Below are 19,431 nucleotides of genomic sequence, written 5' to 3'. Positions count from 1 at the left end.
GTTTTCTTTCGTTCGTTTAACTTTATATCGATTTCTATAGTCGATTTCTATAGTTTCGATTAATCAGTGTTTCAATTTTTCTCTTTCGTTTCCTTTCTGTTTCCGCTACGAGATATTTATTGTTTAGTTTGTTTACCTTTATTTTGTAGGAATAGGTGTATACGAAGTGCCAGTACGTTTAATGTTAATTGTTATGTTAGTATTATTATTCTTTTACGTGTTATTGTATAATTATTTTCATCATCTGGATTGTTAGCTATCGAGGACCTTCGAAGAAAGAATAACATTGGAACTCGAATAGAATTCCATCCCATTCCACGGATTGTTTAACCTCTTATTAAATATTTTATTAATACGAGGACAATTTTTTATTTTACTTTGAATTTCCGATCATCAATTATGAAAATATTAATTTGTATAAATGTTCACGGGTTTTATTAAATCAATTCTCTATGACAAATATAAATTAATCAGATGTAAAATATTTATCACAAAGAAATGTTCTTCGAAATATCTCATCACAACGGTTCTCAACGAGTGAAATTAATACGATTAATGGTATAACGGATATTACTGAAGAACCAAGTGGCTCGTTAGCAAATTACAGTAAGTGCTCTAAATTATTTGGGCAGCTACTGTACTACGTCCACTCGAATCATCGGAATGCCCAGTGCCGATGCAGACAGTATTATTGCCATGACAGTACCCACAAAATTGTTATGACAATCTATCCTGAATGTGGTCCGTAACGTCGTTCCGTGGCGATATATTCTTTTATTTTAATTATATACTAAACTGCGCAATTAAAAAGGCCATGCTACTGACGTTGAAAAACTTACCATAACCAATATTCTTTAAAGTTTACCTTTATTTATTTAAATTTTACAATTTTTATTGTTTTATTATTATTATTCTTTTACTTATTCATCAATTATTATTATTATTTTTTTTTATTATCATATTTTATTAAAATGCAATCAATTCATACCTACGTATTTAGGGAAACAGATTTTTATAAAATGACATTTATTAATAGAATCGGTTTGCTTCTTTAATATTCTAAGACAAAGGTTTAAATAAAAATGGAAAGAAAAATGAACATGTTGATACAAAGTATTTCAATGTCAATCACATCAATAACATACTTATAAATAGTCAAACGAATAATTATGGCATCAATACGATTTACCTAGAAGTGCTGTTAACACTGATCATTACAGTTAAAACTCCCTTTGGAAAACTGACTGCGAAACGTATTCAAAATTCGACAATGACCGAATTAAATGCGATTCGGCAATTCGTGGTGAATTCGTTTTAATATACGACGATGCAAAATTTTAACATATGGAAGTGCAAATGGCGCTGCGTTACCGGCAGAATGATTTCATTATAAATTTTTAATCGCGCAAAGTGATGAGAACAGCGTATATAGGAAATGAAACAATGGCCGCGGAGGCGGGCCGATTTAATCCGTTTTTATTTCGCTGGAATTAAATGATGAAGTGCATTGTTCGAAGGTGCACGTAATCGACAGATTCGAGTGGGAAATTTTTTAATTTACATCCTCTGATTTCCGAGCAAGCAGTTCCCAGATATTTTATAATCACCTTCACGATGCATCGTCCACCACTTTTTCTCCCACCTTTCGCGCAGCTTTTCTCACTTCTCTCTCGTTCCGTTCTCCCGTTTCTTTCGGTTCTCTGCAGCTATACGGCTATATTGTAGAAAGTGGAGATGGAGAAATCGAATTTTCAGACGATCGAACCGCTCAGGCAGAAAAATAACATGGAAAACCGTACCGGTAACTTTCGTCGAACGCCATGTAGAAACTAATTGCGCGAGGAATTTCGATTCATCGCAAATTTCTCGTATTTGAGTTTCGTTTAGTCTCATTGAAAATTCATTTTTCTTACTTCGTTTACTTTACTGTTTACTTACATTTAATAGTAGTTAACCCATTATTCCTCTTTGAATTGAATAAATAATATAAAGCGTCAAGCTAATTGTTATTCCTACGATCACAAAGATAACATAAATATGATTGAATGATAATTATTATTCCTACGATCACAAAGATAACTAAACTACCTAATAAGAATCATCGATATACAGTTTCAGTCGTTCAATATGTTGATCGCCGAGAATTTAGCGCGTTTCTTATAACATATAACATATATACATATCATACATATCGTATCATAATAAACCCATTATCTACGTAACTAAATATTTTGATACGACATCAGTTTTCTTCTTATAATTCTTTTCAAGTAATTTGTACGTTCCAGTCATCAGTGACCACAACGTCAACGTGTTAAAAGATAAAAAATTCACCCATTCTCGGTAACCTATACATGATCCAATAGAAACATCTTCCATTTCCACACTCCTGTCTTTATTTAATTCGTGGTAGATGCTAATTCTAATCACACCACGCTCCGATACCGAAGGAAGCAAGTAAAAACATCAGCCACGTGACAATTAACTTCGTTTACTTATTAAACCATCCCGATCCTCGTACAGAAAGAGATGTCAGAGTTTCGAAGCGTGAGAGCGGCCGAACTGAGGGGTGTTTAATAATTTATATGTTTACACAGTGGAAACTGAGACGCCGCGGTAGAAAGGACGCAGTCTCAATTATGGAGAGGTCCCGCGCCCTTCGCGACTTCCTGACAGTTAATTATTCAGAAATTGGCAACGAGCCACACGTCGCTCGACGAGCGCATCAAGTACCCAGTCGCGTGTCTCACGGAGCTGAAATGGCCGAAGTTTGCCGCGTCACGCTGGTATGCCGAAAAAGGAATTTTCCGCGAAAACTCGCAGGACGAAATCGAAGCGGCGCTAGCGGCCGCCGCGAACTTTCCCTATCAATTACTTAACCCTGCCGCTTACGGCAATTAATTAAAATCCCCGGGCAAAAGTTCATGGAACACCTGTTACGTGTTTAGAATTATTTCTTCGTGTCTCTGCCCGACTAATGAAATTCTCCGGATGACTGATCACTGAATGGCCCGACGCCGATTAATAACTGCGCTTCGCGATTTTATTCGTCGGCGTGAATAATTAACCCTTTGAGTGCTAAATACTGCCAGCCAAAACGTTCTATGTGGAACGACGAAATGTATTCGTCTTATACGCTTGTAATTGGCACTGTAACATTTGTGAGATCAAAGAGATCGATGAAACGCATATGTGCGTGCGTAATCTCCGATGATTTTTGGCAGACACATAACGTAACGGCGTCGGAAAAAGTTTCGGAAAATAAATAACTTGTTTGCGTTAGTTACCATGGGAAACACTTCAGTGGTAATAGAAAACAATCACATTAGTAGTTGGACATCAATTAAGAATTTGTCATGAAATGCGAAGCATTATTGTGTTATGAATGTTGTGGGCCATTTTTCCAGATCTCTGTTTTCTCGTCTTTATTTACATTTTTACTGTAGTTTGAAGACATTGAAATCTTTCCATTGTTATCGATCAACGTATGAATGTTTATTAATTTTTTCGTGCCTCGATGCAGATTTCATTGAAAAAAGTACATATGCCTCATTTTGATAAGTTTTTCGAATCAGATGTTCCATGTTAGGTACCATTGCCTATGACAATTTTGAGTCACGGTGAAGGTTCGTGCGACGACGTTCACACGGCCTTCGAAGAACTAATTTTCAATCGTGTTCATTAAATACGTACAAATGGGAACGCGCGTAATCAGATTTTCCCTGGGAACTGTTAAAGCGTTATTCCCAGGCATATTCGGTTCATCGATAAATATCGGCGCACACAGCAGCCGTTATTCGACGTCGATAATGCGCCGCGACGTGTTCTTTTAAGCTTTTAATGAAACTAGTTGCGGTTCTGTATTATTAACGCATAATAAAGAACGAACGAAATGTTTCCGAGATAGCGGCATAATTCTGCAAGATAAAATTCAATTCATAACGAACGCGTTGGGAAGGACATCGGTTTTTTGGTAAACATTCCCTGCTCCGTGATCGGATTTAATTCGAGTTCCGTTGGCGTTTCGTTACTGGTTGCATCATTAATCGAATAAATTATCCTAATAAGCAGATGGAATAGTTGCCTGCGAACGTTGGATAATTATTATCCAAATTATATTGGATATTTATTTATTCGAAATAACTCAGGAATAGATAGTGTTTGTTATCTGTTCATTGGATCAACTGGAAGCGAATATAATAAATTAAACATACTATGTATTAATTATAAGATTCTGAATATGCTATCTGTTGATTAATTATATGATACTAATACTTTTCTCATGTATTCTCAACATTAACGAAGAATGGAATATTCTTGTTTCAGAATCTGAATTTTTGTACTTTAATATTCTGATGAAAATACCCAATCTTCTTCCTAATAAAATTTCAATTCATCCCTTTCATCCCTTTTCATTATGTTAGTCCAATTATTTTTCGTTCGAAAATTATTTATTTGAGAATAAAACGGTGCATTCCAAAACCGTGAAATTCTTTATGAAACATCACCGCTTCGTTAAATCCTCCATTTCTCGCAAAATGTTGCGGACATTGATATTGTACTTCAACCACACATTTTATTTCAAAATTACAAGAACGCCTATTGAAAAACGTGTTGAATTAAAGTGTAATGGAGGGACATCGGCGCTCGAAACCTTTGGATAGTGCCCCTAATTTAAGCAGATTATTAAAAACGTATCACCGTGATCCTCAAAATAAGGGATCGCCTCCGTGGGGAAGTAACGACGGGAACTTTTCTCGTAAAATAAATCAAGCCGTCCCATCGTGGTAATTCGACGCAGCCTTTGCTTCCGTCGGTGACATCGGATATTTTCTTAATAGTAAAACTTCCGCGGCAATCGACTACTGTCCCTACTCATGAACTCCCTTATAAATCAGTATATCGGAAAAATTGTGGATACTGTACATCTTGAAGCACACTCTCACTATAAAAATCGTTCAACCTCTTGGCCGCTCATATCATAAATATATTACATAAGAAATATCATTAATATTATGTAAGTATTACATAACTCTCATGCATATATATGTATTAAATTTTATTAAAAAATTTGTATTTTTCAAGGAAATCTTTTTATTCTTCTGATCACTCTTTAATTACGAATAATTATTTCCAATACTTTTCTATGCGAAGTTTAAAAAAATCTCTAATATGCAGGAAATTAAATATGTTAAAATATTTGAAATATACTGAAAATGTACATTTTGTTTGAAAATGTATATAAAATTATTTTCTGTCGGGATCGTTTTTATATATTTTATAATTAATATACGAGCATTGTTAAAAAACGATTTGAAAACAATATTAACGTCCACGTTAAAGCTTCATATTTAAAAAGAAATGTAACAATGTACTTTTATTGGTGTTGTCGTCGGTATTGTTCAGTGTGGATTATTTTCAAGTTATTTAGTTACTAGAACAGCCATTAAAAAGCATAATTGTTTCTTGTCTGTTACAGTCACTGCACCAGCCACTATATCGCTGTATACTCGGGTCCGACTACGTCGAGTCCCCTTCTGAAGAAGCTTTGTGGCAAAAACGAAACGTCGTTGACGTACAAGGGGCGGAAGCTCTTGGTCGAGTTCAGGTAACAATTTGTATATCTAAATGATATTCTTGGTAATCGACGTCCATTAACGTGACAATACCAAATACTGTGATGTAATTGTAATCGTAAGAAATATATGAGAAAACAGAAATTATTAAAATTTATTATTAAATATTTCGCAGCAGGTGGTTTCGAACGCGAGAGCCTTAAATCGATACCACGCACAATTTTATCAATCCATAATTGAATGCCGCAGACTTCTATTACAATGGAAATAGAATATAAAATATTTTTGTGTAATATCGTACTCGAAACCACTTATTTAAAACTGGACAAAAATTTAAACGTCACAAATGCAAATTGAGAAAAATGAACATACCATGAATATGGAAATATTAAAATCGAAAGAACTGTCGAAATTCATTAAACGTATCTTTTAAAATAATGTTAAAATAATTCCACGCGAAAATAAAATTCAGTAACGATTTCATATAATTATTCGACGGCGAATCGAATAATAAATTTTAATATAGAAATTAATAAGAAATTAGCGAGTAATAACAGAATTTAATAACAAGTATTTGACGAGGTGCAGAGAGCTAGGTCAATTTATTTTTATATATCTGTAATCGTCAGAATTTCGAACGATAAATTCCTGGTAAATTTAAAATGCACGTATCTCGCTGCAAACGTAAAAGGACGTCAGCGATAACCAATTATAAACTTTAAAATGGTGCAGAATTGCGTTATCGGTTGTTGATCTGTTACTCCATGATATTCAAATCAACAAAAATAAATTGTGTTAACCCAGTAACAGAAAAATCAGCGAATCATTTGCCAGGCTGCAGTTAATTAAAAATCCTTTGATATCTCGATCAAAGACAGAAACATATCGTTTGAAATAATCGAGTAGAGAGTATAGATCGCCCTTTAAAAATATTTTTCCTTTCTAGAACCGGTCCTGAAGTACCGCCCTTTGCTTACAACGGCTTCGTCGCCAATCTCAATTTCATAGAAATTACAACGGAAACCCCAACGACGACGACGACAACGACCACGACGACTACGCCAACGACGACCACAGAAAACGTCGATAAAAGTCGTAAGTACTGACAAAGAGAACGCATTTGTCGTTCGGTAATTAGATCCCCCTTTTGCGTCAACAGTTATTCGGTTCTATACGAACTGATTTTATTCATCCGAAAGAGCTAACGCAAAGCTGTTACTTACTGGTTACAATCATTATTGTAAACTTCAAGACCAACCTATTAAAATAATCTCACGCAAACTGTGATTCCAAAATAACACATGGGTACAATTGTATTTACGACAGCGGGAAGCTTAAATACTTCAGAAGAATGTAGAAAATTTCTCTATGGAATTAGATTTATGGAAAAGGAAGCTAACTAAGAAAGCGACAGTTTCTTCTTCCCGAAAATTATTTAAATAATCATTCTCCCGTCACGTGACTTTGAACAAGCACTCGTTATTATATTACCTCCTGTCAATGAATTTCGTTGGCAATATTCATTGCTTTCGCCAAACTCTATATCTCTCCAATATCTCTTATAATATTCTCAAACACCTTACTTCCACTAGTAAGTATATTATGTAGTATATACAGAGTGAGTCATTTAATTATACCATCAAAATGTACTTGTTAGGTAAAAGAATGTCCGAGGCAAAAGTTGTTTAGCATCAAAAGCTGAAGCAGTTTTCGTCTGAAATATTCTTTTCGCGAGATAAGCGGTTTACAACTAAATTCAGGTGGCACGATTTAATGACTGCCCCTGTACAGTAACAGTCACGTAATCTCAACACCGTAAAGCTCAACCCAAACCAACCCTCACAGCGTCAATTTCTCCGATCATCTCCAACGAAACGATTCATTTGTCGGTCGTTCATACTCTTTACGATCGAAATCCCGAGAAAGATGTTCGTATAAAACATTGCCCGCGATAATTAATTCCAGTTCGCGGACTCGTGTATCCCAGTTTCAATTAGAGCAGCGACAACCCCTAACCCGGGTCGTCCCTGTTTGAACGAAGCTCCGTTGTTTGAAGGGCTTCGCGTCTCCGTGTGTTTTCAGTGAACACGATGAAGTCAACCAGTTACAACACGCGCTACAGCAACCGGAACAGCTGCGACCTGGAGGTCAGCGGCGAGCTGGTACGGACGGGTCACCACGACACCAGGGGGAAGCTCAAGTACACGACGTGCCGGCTCGTGCTGCGCGGACGTGCTTACGACACAGGGCACGTATCGTTGACCAGTTACAATCTCAGGTAATGCTCGCCACCTTCCACCGCCTTACGACCTTGCCACCCACGCTTAGCCCTTGCTTTTTGCTCTCGCCACATACCGCGGACACTGTGATTTACTCCCCGGCCATTTATCCGACGACGTTCTTCGACAATGATTCCTGCCGCCCTTTCTTCACCGCAAGGGGTCGCTTCACCTCGAATCGATACCTTTTTCACGTCAAGGTGTGAGCTTTAAGTGAGGACAGCTAGAATTTATTTTCAAGTTTTCCTTAAATTGTATAACTCAGGTTTGGCTTGAGTAACAATATTGTTATATGGTTTTTCTTATAGTCTTATAGTCCATTTTCTTATATTAAAACAAGTTGCGTATGCTTTCGAACGGTCGATCGGGTTTGCAATCGCTTGAAACAATTTGAATTTATTGATTCCTCTTTATTCCGATATCGGAAACTAAACCTATCATAACAATACCTTACTTTATTGAAAAGTGAAATTAAAATTAATTACTTGAAATACATATTGAACTCAATACAATTCTACTGTATAATACTAATACAGGTGCCAGAAAATGGAAAACCTGCCACACTTCAGACCACAAAAGGAAATGATCGACCGAAGGTGAAAAGGATCAGTGACGCGACACGAGTGTACCGGCGTTTATCTACACGCGCCGGTCGAAATCGAATGATATTTCCATTCATGAAACATTCCGCGATCCCGGGGAACACGATTCACCGATTTCCCTTTCTGTTTCATCAGTATCTTGTACGTGACTGTGGCTACTAGAAAGGCGAGAAACTGCGATCGCTTAGCATGCCTGTGGGAGTGTCCGGGCACAGTTTTAAGGCGATTGCGTTCGACCGTAAAGACGGAGTTAGAAGCCACCGGAAATGCAGTCACGTAGCGGGCCGTGTGCCGTCGGGGTCCGTGGCCGGAATTGCATTTCAATTGTTTACCTTTTTCGTTCGGCTCGCTTTTGAGGATCCTCGAGACTTCCGTGGACCCGTGTCGGGCACGGCTCGGTGACGCCGACAGCTCGGGTTAAATCAAATTCGAACTTCCACTAGCCCGTGTCTCTGTCCCCTAGGATTTAATTAATCAGTCACTTCGAAGGAAAAATTCAACTAGCGTAGCATGTATCGATGAAGTTAACCTCTTTGTGTCAGATGAGTGATTCAAATAATAATCTATTTACTACATCTGAGGTCTCGAGAAAATTGCCTTTGTGAAATGTTATTGGATTAACTAACTAATATTGTAATAACATATTACAAAAGCTTTTTTTCTTGAGCACTCAGAAATAGGAGTTGTTTTGTAGTTCATTAATTAATACAGAAATATCGCTCCTGTGCATCTTATAATGGAGCATAGACGTTTGATAGTAATTTCTTCATTATAGACGAGGTGTTCGTTTCATTGAGTATTACACGAATTGGTTGATAATCTATATTGCACCGAGGAAATGAAATTTTGATTGAAATATATCGGCAGGCGAAGGAACGCTCGAAATGCAATTTACATACGTTAAGGTATATGTGTTATGTAAATGAGACGCACTGTCTGTTCGAATATCCCTCAGGCTCGAATTTAGGCAGCTTCACTTTGTCTTCTTTTTCTTCTGGATATTTTAACGGAACGAACATGTCTGGTCGCGTGGCGAAGAATGCTTCCAGCGATGGAAAATATGCTTACGCTTAACGAGCCAGTGGAATGTTACGAACTTCCGAACGAAATACTTTAACCGGTTCATTCGGGGATTCACGCAGAAAAGTTTGAAGAAGCGATTAAGCTTCCAAAGCACCTGACATCGCATTGCGTGAATAGTTTTCTCAAAACTTCTCATGGTCCTCGAATGCCACGCTATTCGCGTAAATGTTTCATCGTCGAAATATCTCTTTTAATTGAAATAATACGAGAGAAGCTTCAAACTAAATTCTTGAAAAATAAATGTTAAATGAAAGAAAATTAATGAAACACGCATCAAGAAATTTTGTTGGTAATAAATACTGTATTTTAATTTAATTATTTTTCAATCCTTCTCCTTGGTACAAACTATTATAATAATATTATTTTGATCATTTAAGTTAGCATACTTATCTTGTTTGCCGAATAAAGGTACTAATAGCAGCTAGTAATAATTACTAATAGTAATAGTAACTAATGATAATAAATAGTGAGAATAATATAAATAATAATAGTAACTTCTAAGTCTCTGCGTATATTCAGAAATTGTGTAATGTTGAAAGAAACGTCTTTGATGAAGTTAAAACAAATATGAAAAGGCTGAGGTTTAAAGGATCTAGCCCGGACCTAACCAAACTCCTAAAACGCGACCTCGATATCATTATCATATTCATACGGCATCCCACGTGTCGAAACTCACCTGAAGTTGATATCTAGAAGTCAGAACTTCGACGCGTCGACTTTTCCGCAAGAAAAGTAGATGTTCTTGTCGACTCTCGTGACTCCTTCTTCTTCTTGTTAGGAGTCATTCATATTCCGCTCATGTTGATCATCATTAGGGGACCAACCCCAATTCAAGTGGAATTCTATTATGAAATTCGTGAATTGGTAGATTCCACGAATCGGAAGTCATTAATATTAGTTTCAGCAACTGGAACATCGGTTGTGCCGGGTCCCGCGAGCAGGGCTCTGAGTCAATTCCCCCTGTGTTGAATTCCTCGGATCTCCGAGCGTTTATATCAAATTCCACGAATCTAGAATCATCTGTGTCTATCTCTGAAACTTATCTCCGTCGTGTGACTAGTCCCAAGGAAATTCAGGATAGCCGTGGAACTTCTCTAGTCCGAAGTATCCGCGTCTCAGGAATGCTATCTCATTTGATACTTTATACCCTAAGTGAAAGTGAACTGTCTCCATGCATCGTAGATCTTACCAAATGTGAAAAGACGTTTGCGTATTTCTTCTTAAACGTGGTCGCTGGGTTTTTCTGCAATAACTTCCAATATCTCCATCCTCCTAAATAATTCTACCAAATCTTCGTATTTCTAAATGACGAATTAAATATTAAAAATATGTTACTGAAACTCTCTTCATTTCTTCCACGCGTATAATTAAAGACATCAAAAACCACCGTCAAATGTCCTGCAAGAATTCTATCGAAGTTACGTCAACATATGCAAGTACCAATTTCTTCTAAAACTTCAGAAGAGAAACATAAACCAAGAACAACGATTTATTCCTAATCCAGTGGGACGCGTGTCCCAATTGTCTCCTACACGGTCGATCCAGCTAAGAGACTACTCGCCACGCCAGGAAGAATCATATTTTCCAATGGCGCGTATCAATCAACATAACTCATCGGAATGCTGGAGCAGGGTCCTCCTGCCTCCTTCGTCCTCTCGGAAGTAATAGATACGAAGTAGCACTAAATCAGACGGGAATGCGGCTGGCTCCTATCCCTGGGATTTTCAATTATCATGCACAATGGCTGAAACGCATGGACCATGCATCCGTGGCTTCGCGCAGATATGTTCTCTCGTAAGAGATGGAACACACGGCGAGTGGGTTAGGTCGGCGGGTTCTTCGTCTGGTGCGCGAACCCGGGTCGCGCCGCAGCCAAGAAGAGAACGTAACCCCGTGGGTCCGTAGGCGGCAGATATATAACCGGGAATAAACTAAAGGAAGACACGCACACCGCCTCTTACATCGAGACAACCGAAGCGAGACAGAGAGATGGCGAACCGGAGGCAGAAGACAGAGCGAAGGGTTCATCGAAGGAGGCATCAATTTTGAGTGAAATATTGCAAATTCAAGTACCGCCGAACCGGAAGACTATTTCGGCGGCAAGGGTGCACAGTTTTGCTCCTGGAAGCTAACAGGATGAGACAGGTGACACACACCAACTTCGAAACACTTTCAGGATGATTTAGTGCTAGGATATATTTACTTATATTCGATGGGTTCCTTTTATAGCTGAAATTTTTCGTTTCGAAGGGATGAAGATATCTTTCGATGTAAGGGGTGGAAAATGGTTTTGGTTAATAATCTTGGAAACTGTTGCTCGTGGTAACAAATTTTTAATATGCCGAATGTGCATTTTTTAGTAGATAATTCGAATGATTAAGAAGATTTTAATAAAAGATTGTTCATTATATATTGAGTTTTTGATGTTATGTAATTTGACATAGAGAATTTTAGAACATAAAAATGAAATGTTATATTCATTTTGTTTGTCGATAATCCGTCTCGTTTCAACATTGTCAAGCGATTATTTTTTCCAGCTGGAACTACGCGCCTGGCAAACGAATTTTCGAAACCACTCTCCCCTCATCTATCCAGCTTGCATTATTTATCGCAATCGATATGCTGCTAACATCCCTCTGCAGTTTTGCTTCGCGTTTAATGCGTTTGACTGAATTTTCGCTAGCGATACCGATCAGTCACCATTTTCCAAACTTTCAAGCGCCGTTACAGTATATTTCACGTTTGAGTAATCGTTAAATAAAACTAGAAATCTAAAATATAAAAAATAACAATTTATTTTCTGCAAGAATTTTCAGGCATCACAGTTTCACTACACTATCGATACCACTCTAACATTATTCTACTATTATCCGCGCGAACATGTCGGTTGACTCACCCAGTATACGTCTGACGATCGTATTTTATAATGTATGACTATCACGAACTCTCTATTGATCTTGCAGCGCGCTGTCCTGCCAATCGTCGATCGAAATATACGACGGCCACCCCGAAGAAGGGATGCTTGGCACCGCCAAATCTCTCGAGAGAATCTGCAGTCCTGCGCAGAGGCTTCCACGGGAATTCGTGCAACAAGATACGTAAGTGGATTCTCCAGTTATTAGACCAAGGAGCAAGAGAGAGTGTATCTATGTGTATACGTGTATTGGTGTAGAGAGAGAGAGAGAGAAAGAGAGAGAGCGAGAGAGAGAGAGAGATTCCAGCGCGTCGCGGTCTTCTGTACACGGCTTATTACTCGGATACTGTAGACAAGAAGTCCTCGAGATTCCGCTCGATTTATGACGTGCAATGCGAACCGCCCCTGTTATCCCTGATCTGACGCGGCACAGCACGGGTGAACTCCACGAAATTAATGCCGGCAGAATTCATTCGATCGGCGGCTCTGCGTCGAACATTCTCAAAGAAACACCTCGCGGGATCGGCAACTTGGGAAATCTGTTTTGTGTCTCGCGTCGGACCGCCAAGGGTCTCGTGCGGGAAGCCTAATTTGTTGCGCGTCTTGTTAGGGACTCGCGTGTGTACGTATGAATGTATAGGTATAAGGGTAACTACCGCGCTGTGGGGTCTATAGTGCACCCAGAACCACCGAGTACTCGAACGACCCGGCCCGCTTTCCCGTACAGCGCGAAGTTCCTAGGCGACTGACCTTGGCGAACTAATGAACATCCTAGCGCACGTAAACGTCTTCGGAATAATAAAACTCGCGAGTATCTAATTCTACAGAGATTTGAATGCCGTCCGCGTAGACGCGTACTCTAAGTGTTGATCTAACCGATACCGCGCGACGTGCCGGGTGCTCTGTAATTATATTCCTCGGAGATGACTACGTGACTACAAAGAAAAGTAGATGGGTACTACAAAAACACTGTGCAGTAGACGACTGACGCGGGACTAATACACGGGGTATATAGTCCTCCTCAAGTAACAGTGTGCTTTAGCAACTCCATTAGCGTCTCGTTTGTCTACTCATTATAATCCAAATTTGTAAACAAGACAATTGAAATTAATGTTAATGATGACACCGTTGCGGTAGCCTTGTACAAACTCAATATTAGCGACATTTTCCTTTTTCAGGCTTTCCGTCATTCTTTGGTCGATCTTTCTGTAGTTCTCGTGTTTCCACTTTTCCAAAAGTACCTTCGTGATTCAGGAAACTTCAGGAAGATTTACTACTAATTACTAACGTACACAATGTTCCTTTTCTGCCGATATTTCAAACATTTTATCGAACCGAGGACCCCAACATCTAACGATGAAACCAACCCTCAGATGCAATGTTGATGACGAACCGCGCCCGAACAGTCCCCTAAAACTCGATCACAAAGGAGGACCGCAGCTCGGCGTCGTGAATACAGTTCACCGTTTCCGGCAAACGCCATTGAGCTTATTCATCGGGGTCCGCGTCAGGCGAAACGAGGCTTCCGTTCCCGACCATTTGCTTCGCTCCGGCTTGATCTAATAAAACGTGTTGCGCGGGGGAAAAAAGTCGGTCGCTGGATGCAGAATCGTCGGCAAGATGGAGCCGGGTCTTCGAACTGGAAAATACGGGATTTTATCGGCAGCAGGCTGACGGGTTGGTAAAAGGAGGGGGGGGGGAGGCATAGAGGACGCGTAATCAGGAAACAGCTCCCGATCCGTTGGCGCGTATCGGTTCGAGAACGAGACAGGCCGCGTTACCCCGGTCTCTCGCGTTCATCTCGTTCGAGTCCGGTATGAAAGATGACTGGCTGCGCCGCGGTTATGCTCCGTGTTTGCTTTTATGTCGGGCACAGGGCTCGAATAGGGAGATATCAGAAAACAGAGAGGATCCAGGATGGATTTCTGTCGAAGAGCGAGCGCGTGTTGCCCCGGAACTGTGACTCTACCCAGGCCGCACCGTTTTCCACATTGAAACGCGTGTTTTATAGGCCGCGGTTCTTTCGACTGCGTCGTAAACGTTTAATACCGATCGATTTGTTTGTGCGTATAATAACGCCGCATCGGAAATACCGCGTCGCTATGTCGAACGGATTCTCGTCTTTGAGGGCTCAGCCGAGTTAGATCCACCGCAGAATTTGAATACCTGCACCGCGACCCCCTTTATTGCCGAGCTTTTCCTTCTTCCCTTTTCGATTTTTTCATTTATATTTGCTAGATTCCGCGGCGCATCGCTTTACAGACTGGATATATCGGACCGCGATGTCATTCGGTTTCCTTGGGTAGAGTATGGATTTTTTAATCGTTCACGGTGTATTGATCTTCGTGGACTTCAAGGCTTATTTAGTTTTTCGATCAAGATTTCATTTAGTTTTTAATTATTCTTATCCTATATAGTTATTATTCAGTTTTTAATTATTATTCTATGGGTTATAGGCTATAGCTTTGTTGACAGAGGAAAAGGACAAAATCAAATTTCGAAGGTTAAAACTTTGAAATTATATCAGATAAAATATGCTCGGAAGTGTTTTGTCAACGTAAAACTGACGCGAAAGCTTGGTTAATTCTTGATAATTTTGTGTTTCGCTAAGTCGCGTGCGCTATGAATACTAGAGTTGTGGAATAAGTCTATTGATAGAGGATTGAACGACAAATCAAAGGAACAGCGACGTACAAGGTGTACGTTTGATGCGCTCATGTCGTGAAAAAGGTGTTGCCGCGGTAGAACGCGGAATTGAATTGAACATTTGCTGTATTATAAAGTGACGTTTGAAAAGGGCTCAGTGAAGGGATAGAAGGGACCGGTTCGATTTTAATCAGATAAATGTCAAAGTGGCTCCGCAAAGAATCACGCCGGCTAGAATAGAAGTATCTCCAGCTGAAAAACGTGACGGGAAACCAACCACGAGGAAGACTTTTCTCCACACATATTGATCAGCGTCGGAGTCCGCGATCTGAATGAGTTACATTCCAAATCCTTTCAACCACGATCGATATTCGCCTCGCTATCCAAAGAATCGTTCACCAGGGGACGAACCGTTCGCCCGGGACACGAGCGAAGGATCTAATTGTAAGATACGAAGCAGCCCGTCGAATAATAGAAATTCCACTGCGATAGCAAACTCTATCTCTTACCGCGATTAAATACTGTTTGCTATTTGGAACTAGTACTCAACGTGTAATTTCTGCGCCTCGCGTTGCAGGCTAAAATATTCGTACGACATAATAAAGAGAGTAAAAAAACAACAGCTTTAATATAAATTTTATTTGAATGAACATTGTGTAATACTCGCAATAATTTTGCATGAACGAAAATGAAGCTTACAGTTCCGCAATGTATTGAATCATTTAAATGGAAATTTGTATTGTAATATTTTCACTGCGCCACTGTTCGTATATTATCAGATTTATTCATACACATAACAAGTATATTCATGTAAAGAACTTTCATCATTACTGTTGTATCGGCAAGTGAATTTTCTTTCGGCGTATGGTACATGAATTATTCGATCAGCGTTAAAAATTCTGTTCGTTGGAAAACTGAAAAATTATAGTCAATACTTAATAGTCAATTTTCCACGCAATTTCATGGGAACCGGAAACTATTTAATATTCTTCAAACATTTATCAAAATCTGATCGGTACGTCAAAAACCGACTTCCATCGAAATTCCTCGCGTGCACAATAGAAGAAGACACCTGTGATCGCGTGTGATCGCTAGACTGCGAAATTTAATGCGTTCATGAGAAATCTGAAAGTACAAAATTGCACGGAATGCAGGAGATACGAACAAGTTTATAAAATATCCAAAGTGTAGCAATTCCTACAATACTTGCTTCATTTTTCTTATTTTTTTTAAATTCTCAAAAATTTCACTTTGCACGAACATCTGCAGTCTAATGGTGGATCACCGAGCAATGATAATTTTATATGTCGCGGAGCCACCGGAAGCCGTCGATAGGGCGTGCGCCGGAAGAATGTAAATGTAGCGTGCAACAAAAACTGTCGATCAAGTGGTCGTAATTAGTCCGGAAAGATTAGCAAAGGTTCCGATATCTCTGAAGCCGATTGATGAGCGCGGCCAGGTTGGCCAGGCAGGATCATGATCTCCTGAGATAGGATTGGCTAGCTGGCCGTGGAAACGAGCTCGACACAGAGGAGTCAACCGCGCTGCAAACAAAAGTATTGTGACATCCCTCGAGGGGGGGACGGAGATGCCAGTGGTCCACGAAGCGAGGCAGCCGAGAGGCGAAGTAAGTGCAAAAGGGACTTGGCCTGTGCTCCTGAGTGCACGGATGCGTTGTATGCATTATGCAGCCACGGAGAAACAGACGGACGCGAAATGTCCGTACGTTACGACGCGACAGCTGCTGTACACCGATATCGTCGCACGGTCTGCCGGACCGGCTAGAAGAATCGGGATGAACGTATTTACCGGGAACGAGTTCGGGACGAATCGGGAATCAGTGTTTTCTGTACCGAGATCGTGTTACGATGGTGAACGGAAGGAATCTTATTGTGCAGAAGGAAGTTGCTGGTTCCGGAGTGGTAGATGTGTATACATTGAAGATTGAGTTGGAATAAGAAGATTGGAATAATAATTGAATTTCCGGGTTCAAATATTGGATTAGTTAAAGTGATCTTCTTTTTGTGGAAGTTTAAGGAGTTTCATTTGATTGTATGATTGTGGAATCAGTTGTTGTCGATTTTATTCCAGAATTTTCTGCTATGCTTCAGTCTGTTTATAACGTTTATTTGTGTTATTTATTTATGCATAGGTATGAGACTAAGATTCGCAGTTGGTTTATGAAATGTAAATTTATGATAAAAAGAGATCAAGTTACGAAAAAGACGAGGAATATGAGTGCGGAGGGAAGAATATGGAAACATTAGAAGTAAGTCCACTAAGCGCCAATAAAAGACGATTACTCTTTTCTGCGGGTCTGGAGAACTTTCGTCGCGCGATAAAAAAGAAGTGTGATTCCCGGGGGAGGCATACGCTGTAAGCCAATTTTCTGACGGAGTCGTTTCAGTTCGCCCACGAAAAGCAACCTCGTTCCTCAACTGGCCCGCTACTTTTTAATCTACTTTAATTTCTAACAGTGCTTGGACGACCAGGCTGGGATTTATGCTTACAAGGGGATCCCGCAGCTGACCTCCCTTGGATTTTAATGAAACTCGTTGCTTGTAGAACTGATTGTAGACCTCAAATGCTGAAAGCGTTTGGCAAAGCTTATTCTTTCCTTGCCAAATGGTTTTTACTTGAATTATAAAAAATCCGAATTACAAATTCGAAGATTATTTCATTGATTAAAATTTAAATTTTAACACTTATATCTCAACAAAACGTCTTCTTAATTTTTCATTTCATATAAACTAAATTTGCGTTACTCCCCTTCACGCGTCTTAATACAATCAAACTTCATTCTCCGTACAAAACAAATCAACTCAACGTTTAACTGCAATTAAACAATTCTAAATCAGTTCTTTCCAACTTCCCCAAGTAACATTCCCTTGCCACCCTTAAGAAAAACTACTTTCTTTCCTCATTCCATTTTCTACATTTTACATTCACGTTTACGCTAACCAACTTCCCAGCACATTAAACATTCCAACATTATTTCGCATGAATCGAAAGTTCCATAAAAACGACCGAACAGAGAACCTATTAAGAGTCCATTAGCCAAGAACATTTTTCTCGAAGAAAATTTTCCGAGTCCACGCGAAACGGTAAATGCATAACAACAACGACACCGACGCGGTGATTCATTGTTCCAGCGAACAAGAGGATAAAAAGCCCTCGAGTTTCGGTATTATCCGCTTGAGCAGTGTATATCACGGCCTGTTTAATCCCTGTCCATGCGTGGACGAAATACATCGAAGATCAATCCGGTGAGTGGGACACCGGACAGGATGTGTCTGCGGGACAGTCCGAAAGGGGTAGGAAAGGGGGGTGGACTGACCATCGGGTAATTTAATCGCCGCGCATATCGCGCCCAACTAAAAGCCACCCCTGTCCGTCGGAGAACCGGCTAATGAACCGGCACCGATCAACTCTGTCAGCGACGGGATCGTACCCGATCGAACCCGGTCTGGTTCCTCGGTGGAAATAAATCAACGACACCGAGTACGTTTTGTATACGACGATTACGTTCGTTTACAATGGAACCCGTGCGCTCTTCGGACGGCAAACAGTCCTCAAGCTGACCCCAGGCGAGTCCGAGTAATAATTTCCAGTTCATAGGGCGATAATAATTGATCGGAACAGCTGATCACCGTAGGCGCGATTGAAACAGCTTTATGCGCCAGATTACGCCGTGATTTGCTCGATCCTGTTTCCGATTCGAATTAGAACGATTTACCTTGGCGTTCATTCATAGCTCATTAACCGGCAGAATTCGAAAACCGCGATAGCGTTGACGATCATAGAGACGCTGAGGGTTTTTTTTATGGGGCGTGTGATAAGAATATGAAGTTGTTTTCATTGGTGAGTTTGAATTTTGAACAGTTTTGTAATTCGCTTTGTTTGTTGTTTTTGTACAATTTGAAACGTTATTATGTAATTATTATGCAGTACACAATGGTATTCTGTTTTATTTTATTTTGAACCCCGTGGCATTGAAAGTTCCGAATTTTCTCGGCGTAACGAATTTCAATTGGAATTGTAAACTACAAGAATTAAATTATGAAAACTGGAGGTTACTGATTGTGAGTTTCAGCGGAATATTTGGTGCGCGAAGTTTCGTTGATATATTCCATGAATAGCCAACCAATGGGTTTGAAATATCTTGTATATTTTGGAATGAGTAATTTCAATAATTCTGCATCTAGTTTTTAACCGTTGCAGCCAGTGAACCGAATTTCTACAGTAATTCTATATTTTCGAATGAATTCGTGAAACGATAAATATACAGCAATGGAACGGTGGCGTTGTTTTAAATCATGATAAAACTCATT

The 19,431-nt window shown here is 39.6% G+C and overlaps 1 protein-coding gene across 8 annotated transcripts in view; it reads left to right on the top strand.

The window, feature by feature from the left end:
- Window positions 1-19,431, top strand: part of LOC116431670 (uncharacterized) — a 312,877-nt gene that overhangs the window by 271,816 nt on the left and 21,630 nt on the right. For all 8 annotated transcript variants that reach the window (XM_076368499.1, XM_076368496.1, XM_076368501.1 and 5 more), the window contains 4 exons: window positions 5,480-5,608; window positions 6,523-6,671; window positions 7,659-7,854; window positions 12,504-12,638. In XM_076368499.1, coding sequence (XP_076224614.1) covers window positions 5,480-5,608; window positions 6,523-6,671; window positions 7,659-7,854; window positions 12,504-12,638 — 609 coding nt within the window. The remainder of the gene's footprint in view (window positions 1-5,479; window positions 5,609-6,522; window positions 6,672-7,658; window positions 7,855-12,503; window positions 12,639-19,431) is intronic.

Source organism: Nomia melanderi, chromosome 6 (genome assembly GCF_051020985.1).
Source record: "Nomia melanderi isolate GNS246 chromosome 6, iyNomMela1, whole genome shotgun sequence".
NCBI classification, from domain to species: domain Eukaryota; kingdom Metazoa; phylum Arthropoda; class Insecta; order Hymenoptera; family Halictidae; genus Nomia; species Nomia melanderi.
The sequence above is the reverse complement of the archived record's forward strand: the minus strand, read 5'-3'. Positions and strand labels throughout refer to the sequence as shown.